A 12,406-nucleotide genomic window follows, 5' to 3' on the forward strand; every position below is an offset into this window, starting at 1 on the left:
CTTTCGATGAGTGTTTAAACAATTTGTTCCATGGGCGCAGTTGACAAGAGCTAAATTGTACAACAAATTAATATTTTATTTTATCATATGTTTAAATAATTAAATTTTTATTGGATTTTAATAAATTATTAGATATTAAATGATTTTAATTAACAAATTACTTTTATATATTGAAAATGTAACAAATGGCTTATAATATATTTAATTTATAATCAATTTTATTTGTTAATTTAATTAATTAAATTTATTATTTTAATAATTAATTTTAATTTAATTAATATTTAAAATGTAACGAAAGAATTGTAACAATTTTTTTTAATTAATTTTATATTCTATATAATTTTATTTTAAATGAATAATATAATTTTTTTATAAAATTCATTAAATTTATAATTCTAATTTAAAAATCATTTCGAATTATTTATTAAATTAAGGTAACTGAAATTCTTAGTTTCTATAGTTTTTTAGCTGAATTAATAGAAATTTATTTAAATATTTATAATATTAATATAATGTTCAATAAATTTCATTCCAATATAAATATATATATTATATTTATTTATTAAATTAAGGTAATTGAAATTAAATACTCAATTGTTAGTTTCAGTATTTGTTCAGTTCAGTCAATACGAATTCATTTAAATATTTATAATATTATTATAAAATTCATTAAATTTATACAATAATTTTCATTTAAAAATATTTTATAATTATCTATTAAATTAGAATAATTGAAATTATATACTAAATTGTTAGTTTTAATAGTTTTTCAGTTAAATTAATATAAATTTGTTTAAATATTTTTAATATTACTATAAAATTCATTAAATTTATAATTCTAATTTAAAAATCTTTTTAAATTAGGGTAATTCAAATTATATACTAAATTGTTAGTTTCAATAGATTTTTCAATTAAATTAACAGAAATTTATTTAAATATTTATAATATTACTATAAAATTCATTAAATTTTTAATTCCAATTAAAAAAATCTTTTATAATAATTTAGAAAATTACAATAATTGAAATTTAATATATAAATTGTTAGTTTCAATAATTTTTTTTCAGTTAAATTAATAGAAATTTATTTAAATATTTGTAATATTACAATAAAATTCATTAAATTTATAATTCCAATTTAAAAATCTTTTATAATTATCTATTAAATTAGAGTAATTCAAATTATATACTAAATTGTTAATTTAAATAGTTTTTTCAATTCAATTAATAGAAATTTATTAAATACTTATAATATTACTATAAAATTCATTAAATTTATAATTATAAAATCTTTCATAATTATTTATTAAATTAGAGTAATTTAAATTATATACTAAATTGTTAGTTTCATTAGTTTTTTCAATTAAATTAATAAGTATTTATAATATTAGTACATAATTCATTAAATTTTTAATTCCAATTAAAAAATCTTTTATAATTGTTTAGAAAATTACAATAATTGAAATTGTATACTAAATCGTTAGTTTCAATAGTTTTTTTCAGTTAAATTAATAGAAATTTATTTAAATATTACAATAAAATTCATTAAATTTATAATTCCAATTAAAAAATATTTTATAATTATTTATTAAATTAGAGTAACTCAAATTGTATACTAAATTGTTAGTTTCAATAGTTTTTTCTAACTATAAAATTCATTCATTTTTAATTCCAATTTCAATATATTTTGTATTATTAATTAAAAGAGGGTAAATCAAATTCTATACTAAATTGTTAATTTTGATAGTTTTTTCAATTAAATTAATAGAAATTTATTTAAATATTTATAACATTACTGTAAAATTGATTAATTTTATAATTTCAATTTAAATTTTTTTATAATTATTTATTAAATTAGGGCAATTGAAATTATATACTAAATTGTTAGTTTTAATATTTTTTCAGGTGAATTAATAGAAATTTACATAAATGTATATTATTAAACTAAGGTAATTGAAATTACATAATAATTTGTTAGTTTTTATAGTTTTTTCAGCTGAATTAATAAAAATTTATTTAAATGTTTAAAATATAGTTATAAAATTCACTAAATTTATAATTCTAATTTTAAAAATTTTATATTATAAATACTGATTAAATTGGACTAATTGAAATTATATATTACATTTCAATTTAAAAATATTTTATAATTATTAATTGAAATTATATACAAAATTGTTAATTTTATAGTTTTTTTTTTAAATATCTATAATATTATTATAAAATTTATTAAATTAAAAATCTTTTATAATTATTTTTTAAATTAGGATAATTGAAATTATATACTCAATTTTTAATTTATGTAAATTTACAGTTAAATTAATAGAAATTTATTAAATTATTCATAATACTGATCTAAAATTCATTAAATATATAATTCTAATTTAATTATGTTTTTTATTTCTACAGTTGTTTAATCGATTCAATAGAAATTTATTTAAATATTTATAATATTACTTTAAAATTTATTAGGTTTATAATTGTAAATCAAAAAATTTGTATAACTAGTTATAAATTGGGGTAATTGAAATAATTAAAACACTTTACTTTTATTATGTATAAAATGTGACAAATGAATTGGTGCAAATTTATTTTTTAATTAATTTTATATGCCATAATGTTAATTTCTATGATTTTGTAATTGAATTAATAGAAAATATTTGCAAAATTCTTATATTTCATAATTCTAATTATAATTTATTTTATAATTAATTATAAATTAGTGAAATTGAAATAATTTTGACAATTTACTTTTAATGTATTTAAAAATTAAATAAAAGAATTGTAGCAAATTTAATTTGTCATTAAATTTTGGAATTGATTATAAACTGAGGTATTTGAAATAATTATAATTACATGAAATGTTGGATAAAAGATTTAAATAAAATAATATTGATTAAAACACTAAATAAATAAATAGTTAAACTCCCATAATAAATTATTTTTTCTCTTTTTAGAATTGTTACCATTTGCTGTATTTTATAACAACTAATTAACATCAGATTAAACATTTGTGCCTACAAAACCGACACACAATCCACCCAAATCAATAAAACGCATCCATAAATAAATTTGCGACGAGTTGCCCATGTGGTCAGGATGCTTGACATTCATTCATCTCGCTTTTGCCCGTTCTTGTACCAGCTGAGGTTTCGTTTTCGTTCGCTTTCAGCGATCAGTTGCAGTTTAAGTATTCTGTGGTGTGGAAGCAACCGGTGGCCTGGTAAGTGACCCACGTATCACTGTCGGACGCAACTGTTAATCCATAGGGCCGGTCTGGTCACCATGTCTTATTAGTTCATCTAGTTTTTTTAAAAATTATCTAGCAAATCATGGAAATATTTTTGTATCAACAAAAAACTAATTTTTAAACCTTCCATTATCCATTATCCAACTAATTTTTATTTTTTAACTAACTAATTAATTAACATTAATTATAACTGACTAATTTTATACAAAAAACTTAAATAAGTAGTAATAAAATATTTAGAAAAATAAATGTGTAGTCTGGTTAGAAGAAATATTTAAGGTACAGTACCACAAAGTACCCTTAATCTCAAAGAATTCAGGTAAAATTGTGCTCAATACCAACTACAAATAAAAATAATTTGGACTTCCTAATTGTATATTCTAGCTTAAGATTTAAAACTGTCTTAAATGTCAGCTTAAAATTATTTTAAGAAGCTTATCTTCTTACTTTTTCTTGGAACTGTCTGAATGTTTCTGAAGTAACATTTAAAGTAAACCAAAACACTTTTGTACATTTTGTGATGTCTACAACGAAATTTTTTGTATAATGACCTACATTGTCTGAAAATAGCCCTGAAAAATCCTGCTGAATAATGAAAAATTCAATAAATAATTCGAGGAAACGCAATTTTAAGATGTGGCCAGATGCTGAAATATTTGCAACACTTTCCAAGGATGTTTATGTTGATATTAATTGCTGGACTTGTGTGAGTGTGTGGGATCTATCTCATCCGTCGTTTTTATCTGCAGGAAACTCGAAACATCATCGTGGGCAATCAAATTTAATTATAATGGTGACACCATTTAATTAACACTATCAAAGAATGATATGATTTTGATTTCAATGAGGAATTAATATGTTGTTAGATTGGGAACAATCTGTGAATTAATTTTGGGTCAAAAAAATAAGATATTTCGGACGATGAGGACAGAAATTCGACATTATGAAATTGTGATAACGTGACCTAATAGTACATAGAAAACAGCCAAGATAAACATTAACTTTACTTTGTTTATAAACCGTCAGGTTTCCGGTTCCAGATTCTCGACCAGATGTTGGATCCATAATATTGTGTCTGTTGCTTCTATTAAGTCTAAGTTGCCTGACAAGCATTAAACATAAGCCGGATTGTTAATTAACAAACAAGTCATTAACAAACATAATTGTTACCTCATCGCATGTGGCAAATGTTATTATCGTTCAGATGGCCATGTCACCATAGGTTATCGTTAATAAACTGCGAATGAATGAACTGAAATAGATCAAAGAGTTGAAAACCGTCTGGAGAAATAATCAGTTATTAAATAAGTTATAAATAAATCAACATTAAATAATTTTTGCTTTTGGAAGCCCTTTCCTACAAGTTTGATCAAGATTTTCAATTTTGTTTGGACAACACATCAACAATAATCATTAAAGCACACCATAAAACTATTTTAATCATTTTACTGGCAAATGTTCCGGTGATGTTGGACAGTATTACATCATTGTTTATTTTGTTCTGTACATAAAACTGGCTGTAACACAAGTTAAAAACGATGATGCATAAATTTATTTATTGTAGATGCATTGATGGCTAGAGAAATAATAATTAATATGTAACACCAAGATCTAAATATAGCTGGCATCGATGCTTTCAAAAAATGCTTATTAACAAACATGAAGAAACACTCAAACAATGTCCTAACAGAAAAACTACTCCTTTTATTGACAGACAAATTGAAAAATCAGAAAAAGACATCTTTTCCTATCTTCTAAAGCAAATAAAAAATGTATTAATTGAGTCATACAACACCAGAGTGTCTAGAAGAACAACCAAAGGTCAACTGAATGAACAAAACTTGCAAAGATATATTTCAGTAAAGAAACCATTGACATCAAAGAAGAATATTCAAACAAGACCAAAAGTTGGCACAAAAATGTATCAATTATACTCCAGAATTTTGACTAAGGGTACTTTGGTGCTTATTAACAAAGATGAAACAACACTCAGTTGCAAATACAATGTCCTAACAGAAAAACAACTCCTTTTATTGGCAGACAAATTGAAAAAATCAGTAAAAGACATCTTTTCCTGTCTTCTAAGCAAATAAAAAATGTATTAATTGAGTCATACAACATCAGAGTGTCTAGAAGAACAATCAGAGGTCAACTGAATGAACAAAACTTGCAAGGATATATTTCAGTAAAGAAACCACTGATATCAAAGAAGAATATTCAAACAAGACCAAAAGCTGGCACAAAAATGTATCAATTATATTCCAGAATTTTGACTAAGGGTACTTTGGTGCTTGTTAACAAAGATGAAAGAACACTCAGTTGGTAATACAATGTCCTAACAGGAAAACAACTCCTTTTATTGACAGACAAATTGGAAAAATCAGTAAAAGACATCTATTCCTGTCTTCTGAGCAAATAAAAAATGTATTAATTGAGTCATACAACACCAGAGTGTCTAGAAGAACAACCAAAGGTCAACTGAATGAACAAAACTTGCAAAGATATATTTCAATAAAGAAACCATTGATATCAGAGAAGAATATTCAAACAAGACCAAAAATTGGCACAAAAATGTAACAATTAAATTCCAGAATTTTGACTAAGGGTACTTTGGTGCTTGTTAACAAAGATGAAAGAACACTCAGTTGGTAATACAATGTCCTAACAGGAAAACAACTCCTTTTATTGACAGACAAATTGGAAAAATCAGTAAAAGACATCTATTCCTGTCTTCTGAGCAAATAGAAAATGTATTAATTGAGTCATACAACACCAGAGTGTCTAGAAGAACAACCAAAGGTCAACTGAATGAACAAAACTTGCAAAGATATATTTCAGTAAAGAAACCATTGATATCAATGATGAATATTCAAACAAGACCAAAAGTTGGCACAAAAATGTATCAATTATATTCCAGAATTTTGACTAAGGGTACTTTGGAGTGATGAATCCAAGATCAAAAAGATTAGATGGTAAAAAATACGTTTGTAGTCCTCCTAATAAAAGTTTTAATCCCCCAGATACACTATTAAACCTTTGGAAAACGGTGGAGGGAAAGTTTTGGTTTGGGGTTCCTTCCCTTGGCATGGAGAAGGACCATGACCATAGAAATATCATGAGAGATGTAATGGAACCATTTGCCAACGATAATTTACCAGTTACATGATTTTTAATCATGATAATGATACAAAGTTGGTTAAAAGTTAATATTCTCGATTGGCCAGCGTAAAGTCCGGATCTAAATACAATTGATAACTTGTGGAACGATATGTAGTGTTGATTAAAACACCAAAAGGCACCAAATTTAGATGAATTGTGGTTATTAATTGAAGAGTGGTCAAGTTTATCTTCAAACAACCATTGCCAATATTTTATTTGGTTATTTGGTAAGGTGTACTATTTCTTTGGCCACCAGTGTAAATTAATACCAGAATATTGACTTCCAACATTTAAGTAAACTATTCTCCTGAATGTAAATATACTGAAGCAATTTAAAATAAGCTCTCAAGTCAAAGACCTTTGTGCAAAGATGAAGATACCTATAAATGTGTGTGTACTTTCTATCCTCAACAATTTTATTTTTATACTTATTATTCTGTTATTATAGTAAGATATTTTTATGTGTTCTTCACTTTTATGACATGCCCAGTAAAATTTCCAATAAAACTATAAATAATGACGGTGCCAAATGCAAAAGTTTTTAAATCGTAATCAAATAAAGAACTTTTAATTTTGGCCGGTGACTCATATGCCATAAAACTACTTTATCCAATATGGTCAATGTAACACAATCCGTTAAAACAAATGGTGCCACGTTTTGCATTATACAATCCACAATATTTTACTGAAAGTTATTGTTTTTAATAAAAAATTAAGACCATCAAATAGTCATAAATTTAAATTGGTTCAGCTGACGCAGCATAAGAATTTATTGAGGTTGCAGCATAAACTGGTTCATTAATAACAAATTTATTGTTGTATATTATCAATTAGGGTTAAAAAGTGAGGCCTCAAGGTTGAATTTAAATTATTTGCTATTAATAATATTGTTTTTGCTTTAGGTTATCCTTTAACCAGCCAAAATGAAGTGCCTGCAAGTATCAGTACTTGTCATCTGTGCCCTGTTAGTCAGTGATGTAGCATCAGAGAAAATTGTGAGTTAATTTTATAATAATAAAGCCAACAAAGTCTTTGTTTGTCTTTAATTGTAGAGGAAACGTAAGAAGTTCCACCACAAAACCGAGTCCAAGGAAGTTAAGGATGAGAAGAAGATTGAGGCTCCCCCAGCATTGGCCGGAGACATCGACAACATTCCCATAATTGGTACGTCAGCTCCATAAACTTAATAGTAATTAAATAACGAAATGATTGTGACATAGATCCCTGCTTGAACGTGCACTGCGGCGCCGGCAGCGTGTGCGAGACCGACGCCGAAGGAGAACCCCAATGCGTGTGCATCCCCCAGTGCCCGGTGGAGGTCGAGGACCGTCGCCAGGTCTGCTCCAACCACAACGAAACCTGGACGTCCGACTGCGCCATCTACCAGCACAGGTGCCTGTGCAAGAAGGGCGACCCGCAGTGCAAGGGTGAACAGTACAAGCACGTGCACATCGAGTACTACGGCGCCTGCAGGAACATGCGCGTAAGTTTGTCTTGTAGGGGTGAGAAGACGTGCTGATGGTTTGTTGCAGGAATGCTCCAAGGACGAAATGGCTGACTTCCCCCGCAGGATGAGGGACTGGCTCTTCAACATCATGAGGGACTTGGCCGATCGTCAGGAACTCAACAAGAACTTCATGAAGATGGAACGCGAAGCTGAGAACAACATGACTCGTCGCTGGGCCAACGCCGCCATCTGGAAGTTCTGTGAGCTGGACGGAAACCCACCAGACAGGTAACTGTTAAAGATAAAACAACGAAGCATAAAACTTAATTACTCATTTTGTAGGTCCATCTCTCGTCACGAGCTGTTCCCAATTCGTGCCCCTCTGATGGCTTTGGAACATTGCATCGCCCCATTCTTGGACAAGTGTGACATGGATAACAATCACAGAATCAACCTTAAAGAATGGGCTGTATGCTTAGAATTGGAAGAGGCATGTATAATTTTAATATGTCTAAACATTTTGTAATTACCTGAATTATTTGCAGGAAGAGATTGAGGACAAATGTGAAGAGCTTATGAATGACGACGATGAACAAGTTGAAGAAAATTAACAATGTTAATTCGTTAATGAACATTGTATAATATTAGATGAATAAGTTTTAAAATGCAGAATTAAATGGTGCTATTATAAAAATTAGATACTTATATTTCATCATGGACTAAAATTCTATTCACTAAGTCACTGTAAATGAATTCTCTTTAAAAGATAATATAACACTGCCGTATTTTATGTACTTGTTTGTATAAAATATATTTTAATTTTATGTGTACTTGAGTATTTTTTTATTAACATGATTATTTCAATAAGCTACAAAATGAAAAGTACCTTGAAAAGAATATTTCACGTATTCATTTCTATAATTTTATTTTTTAAATATAATTAATTATTTATATTTAGCTGTTGACTTCTAATAATTGATTTACAATGAAAATTATATATAAAATTGACGATGCCCAATTTGTATAGGTAAAAACATTCAATTAAAAATCTAATTGAGTATTAAAAAGAAAAATATTTATCTGAGTTAATTGATTATCAATTAAATATACTTAATGTTATTTGTAGAGGAAGCTTTAAAATTTATTTAATAAACAATTATTTGTTAATTGTGGATTTTTCCACAGCACGTGTTGTACTCTAATAGAGCTATTAAAAGGAAAATACAATGAACAAATTGGATGCAAACAACTTTTTGCACATATTACACATTGTTATATTACATTAATATAGTGTTAATGGTAATAAGTATTAAATAAGTAGAAAAAAAATAATTTATTTGTAATTGATTATTATATCATAATATATAAGGTGTTTCTAAAATTGGTGATCAAAATTTCGAATCAATTAACAATTGAATAATGAAAAATACCTAAATAAAAATTGTTCCTCCAGAAGAAAATTAGCTCGTCAAATTTAAGTTTTAAACGTTGTTTTTTATTCATATTTCCGTAACCTTTGGACAATTGTGTTTAAATTTCGTATATATTATCCTAAAATGTGTACCTATAATTCGATGTAATAAATTTTTTCCATAGTGACACAGTAGGGTAGATTTTGAAGGGTGATCCTGTTTTCCATCCACTGAATATTTTTTAAAACTATTAAGCTTTTCATACTCTTTGTACGTTTAAAAAAAGCACTTTTGATTAATTTTGATTATCACAGCTGTTTTTAAAATAATTCAATTTTAATGTTAGAAGAAAATTAAAGTTATCATTAAATCTGAAATATCTAAAATACGACTGTGATAATCAAATTAATCAAGAGTATTTTTTTCTTTAAAATTGTGCAAAGAAATTGAAAAACTGAATAGTTTAAAGATGTGTGAAAGAAACTGTAGAAAAAATATTATTTAGATATTCTTTATTGTAGCAAATTTGCTATTGAATATTAACATAAATTATATAAATAAATTTCCAATTTTTCATTATATATGTAATTATTTGAAAATACACATAATATGTAAAAATATTAATAAAAAATGCTGATTTTAAAAAAATGATATCAGGTAAATGGTGCCTTAACATTATTAAATAAATAACTAAATAATATAATAAAAGGATCGGACCAAAGTTTATAGAAAGGTGTGAAAGAAATTGTAGAAAAAAATATCATTTAGATATTCTTTATTGTTGGACGTGCTACAATTGCCCCCCTTGATCACCCATTTTAGAAACACCTTGTATAATAGCAAATTTACTATTGAATATTAACATAAATTATATAAATAAATTTTCAATTTTTCATTATAAATGTAATTATTTGAAAATCAACACAATAGGTAAAAATAATAATTAAAAATGCTGATTTAAAAAAAATGATATCAGATAAATGGTGCCTTAACATTATTAAATAAATAACTAAATAATATAATAAAAGGATCGGACCAAAGTTTATAGAAATGTGTGAAAGAAACTGTAGAAAAAATATTATTTAGATATTATTTATTGTTGGATGTGCTACAATTGCCCTCCTTGATCACCCATTTTAAAAACACCTTGTATAATAGCAAATTTACTATTGAATATTAACATAAATTATATAAATAAATTTTCAATTTTTCATTATAAATGTAATTGTTTAAAAATCAACACAATAGGTAAAAATATTAATTAAAAATTCTGATTTAAAAAAAATGATATCAAATGAATGGTAGTCACCATTTATTCACATTATTAAATGAAATAAATAAATAATAAAATAATTGACTTGATATATCAATTCTTGTAACATTGTATGCAATCCTTTAAACGTTAATATATTAATTACATAATTACTATTCGTAAAGGATAAATCAATAAAGTGATTTAAAAATTTATGAAATACTCTTCATGAAATAAGAATCTGCTTCTATAATAAGAAATCAAGTTATATAAATTGTGATGTAAACCTACTGCTGGTAATGAATGTTTATTATTTATATTCGAATTTCAATACACATTATTATGCATTGTTATAATAATTATTATATCATATTATTAATCAATATAGATAGTTGTCTATTTTCTACAATATAATATAAAAATCTGATTGGATAATAATAGACAACAGAAATAATTAAATTCTTGTTAAGTACACAATTATTTATTAATTATGGATTTTCCACAACGTTAAATATGTACATAAATCTATGAATATTTTAGTTGTGTAAATTATTATACAGTACGAAAAGAGTTTGATCCATCTGAATCCTCAAAGAGACATCACGTACGATAGAGACAGCAAGTCTCCCACTACTGTCTCCGTCATGCATGATGTCTCTCTCTAAATTCAGAAGGGTCAAACACTTTTCCTACTGTATAAACTGCTTCACAATCTGAGTACCTGAGTATCCACAGACAGTTAAGTTAGTAACCTCCAGGTGCCTATATTTTATTATTAACCTAAATATTTAAAAAACTATCAATTTATTGAATTCAAACGACAATTTTTCTCATCTTCTAATTTTGAAATGGGTAAATGAATTTGAAATGATTATATTTTAAAAGTTTTCATTTTCATTTTTAGGCCCACTAATCAAAATTTAAAAAATTAGTTATAAATTATCCATATTAATATTTACTTAGTATATTATGATATGGTTGGTCTATTAATCTATTTCTAAGAAAATTAAGGATAATAAATATTAATTAAAACAATGAATATACATTTATTTTAACAATTACGTTAATTAATTGTAGTGTACCTTTCCATTTAATCATATCATTATACTATAAACAATTAAATAATATGTGTATTTACATAAATTAACAAGATAAGTGAATTGGTCCATGAGGGGGTTTGGATATATATTTATAAAAAATGGCCAAACTCTAATTAGTAGACCAAACTAAGAGTAAATGTTATTCAAACAATTTGGCATATATTAACTAACAAATGACCATATTTATAAACAACAACTGAATACACATACACACTAACGGTATCCCCAATTAAACCAAAATGCCAATATGTACTCTGTAACCCGGGGAAAGTACCCATTCGCACGCGTTGCAACAGTACCAGTGCCGGCTCGTGAGGTTCGAGTCTGGTGAGACATATTATACAGTAGGAAAAACATTTGACCCGTCTGAAGTGGGAGATTTACTGTCTCCATTATACATGATATCTCTTTCAGGATTCAGATGGATCAAACACTTTTCATACTGTATATTGAACAAAAAAAAAAAAACAAACACAGTATTTTATTTAGTCTACAACATAAAAAATCACATAAAAATATATGTAGTATTAAATACCTTTCTTCAAATGAATCCACCAGGCACCGAGGCGATCAAGTACATTTATAAAAAATGGCGGGAACGTTGTTTGTGTCGTCATTTGGAGGTACCTCATTGGCTAGAGGCACGCCTCTGCTTTCCTACCCCTAAAGCAACAGCCCGACCTTAAAGCGCATGCGCAAATGGTGGAACCAATTGAAATATTCAAGATTTATTTATGAAACAAATGGGCATTAAAAGGCACATTCAAAAGTGCCCCTGGGGAACTGC

General features: G+C 26.2%; 1 protein-coding gene across 1 annotated transcript; it reads left to right on the forward strand.

Moving 5' to 3' along the window:
- Positions 1–3,120: 3,120 nt before the first annotated feature.
- LOC109603866 (SPARC) lies at positions 3,121–8,685 on the forward strand. Its single transcript, XM_049964770.1, has 7 exons — positions 3,121–3,222; positions 7,311–7,403; positions 7,461–7,572; positions 7,629–7,891; positions 7,941–8,143; positions 8,198–8,349; positions 8,405–8,685. Coding segments are annotated over exons 2-7 (804 nt in total). The 5' UTR covers positions 3,121–3,222; positions 7,311–7,331; the 3' UTR covers positions 8,407–8,685.
- Positions 8,686–12,406: the final 3,721 nt, after the last annotated feature.

This window comes from Aethina tumida, chromosome 3 (assembly GCF_024364675.1).
Source record: "Aethina tumida isolate Nest 87 chromosome 3, icAetTumi1.1, whole genome shotgun sequence".
Classification (NCBI taxonomy): Eukaryota; Metazoa; Arthropoda; class Insecta; order Coleoptera; family Nitidulidae; genus Aethina; species Aethina tumida.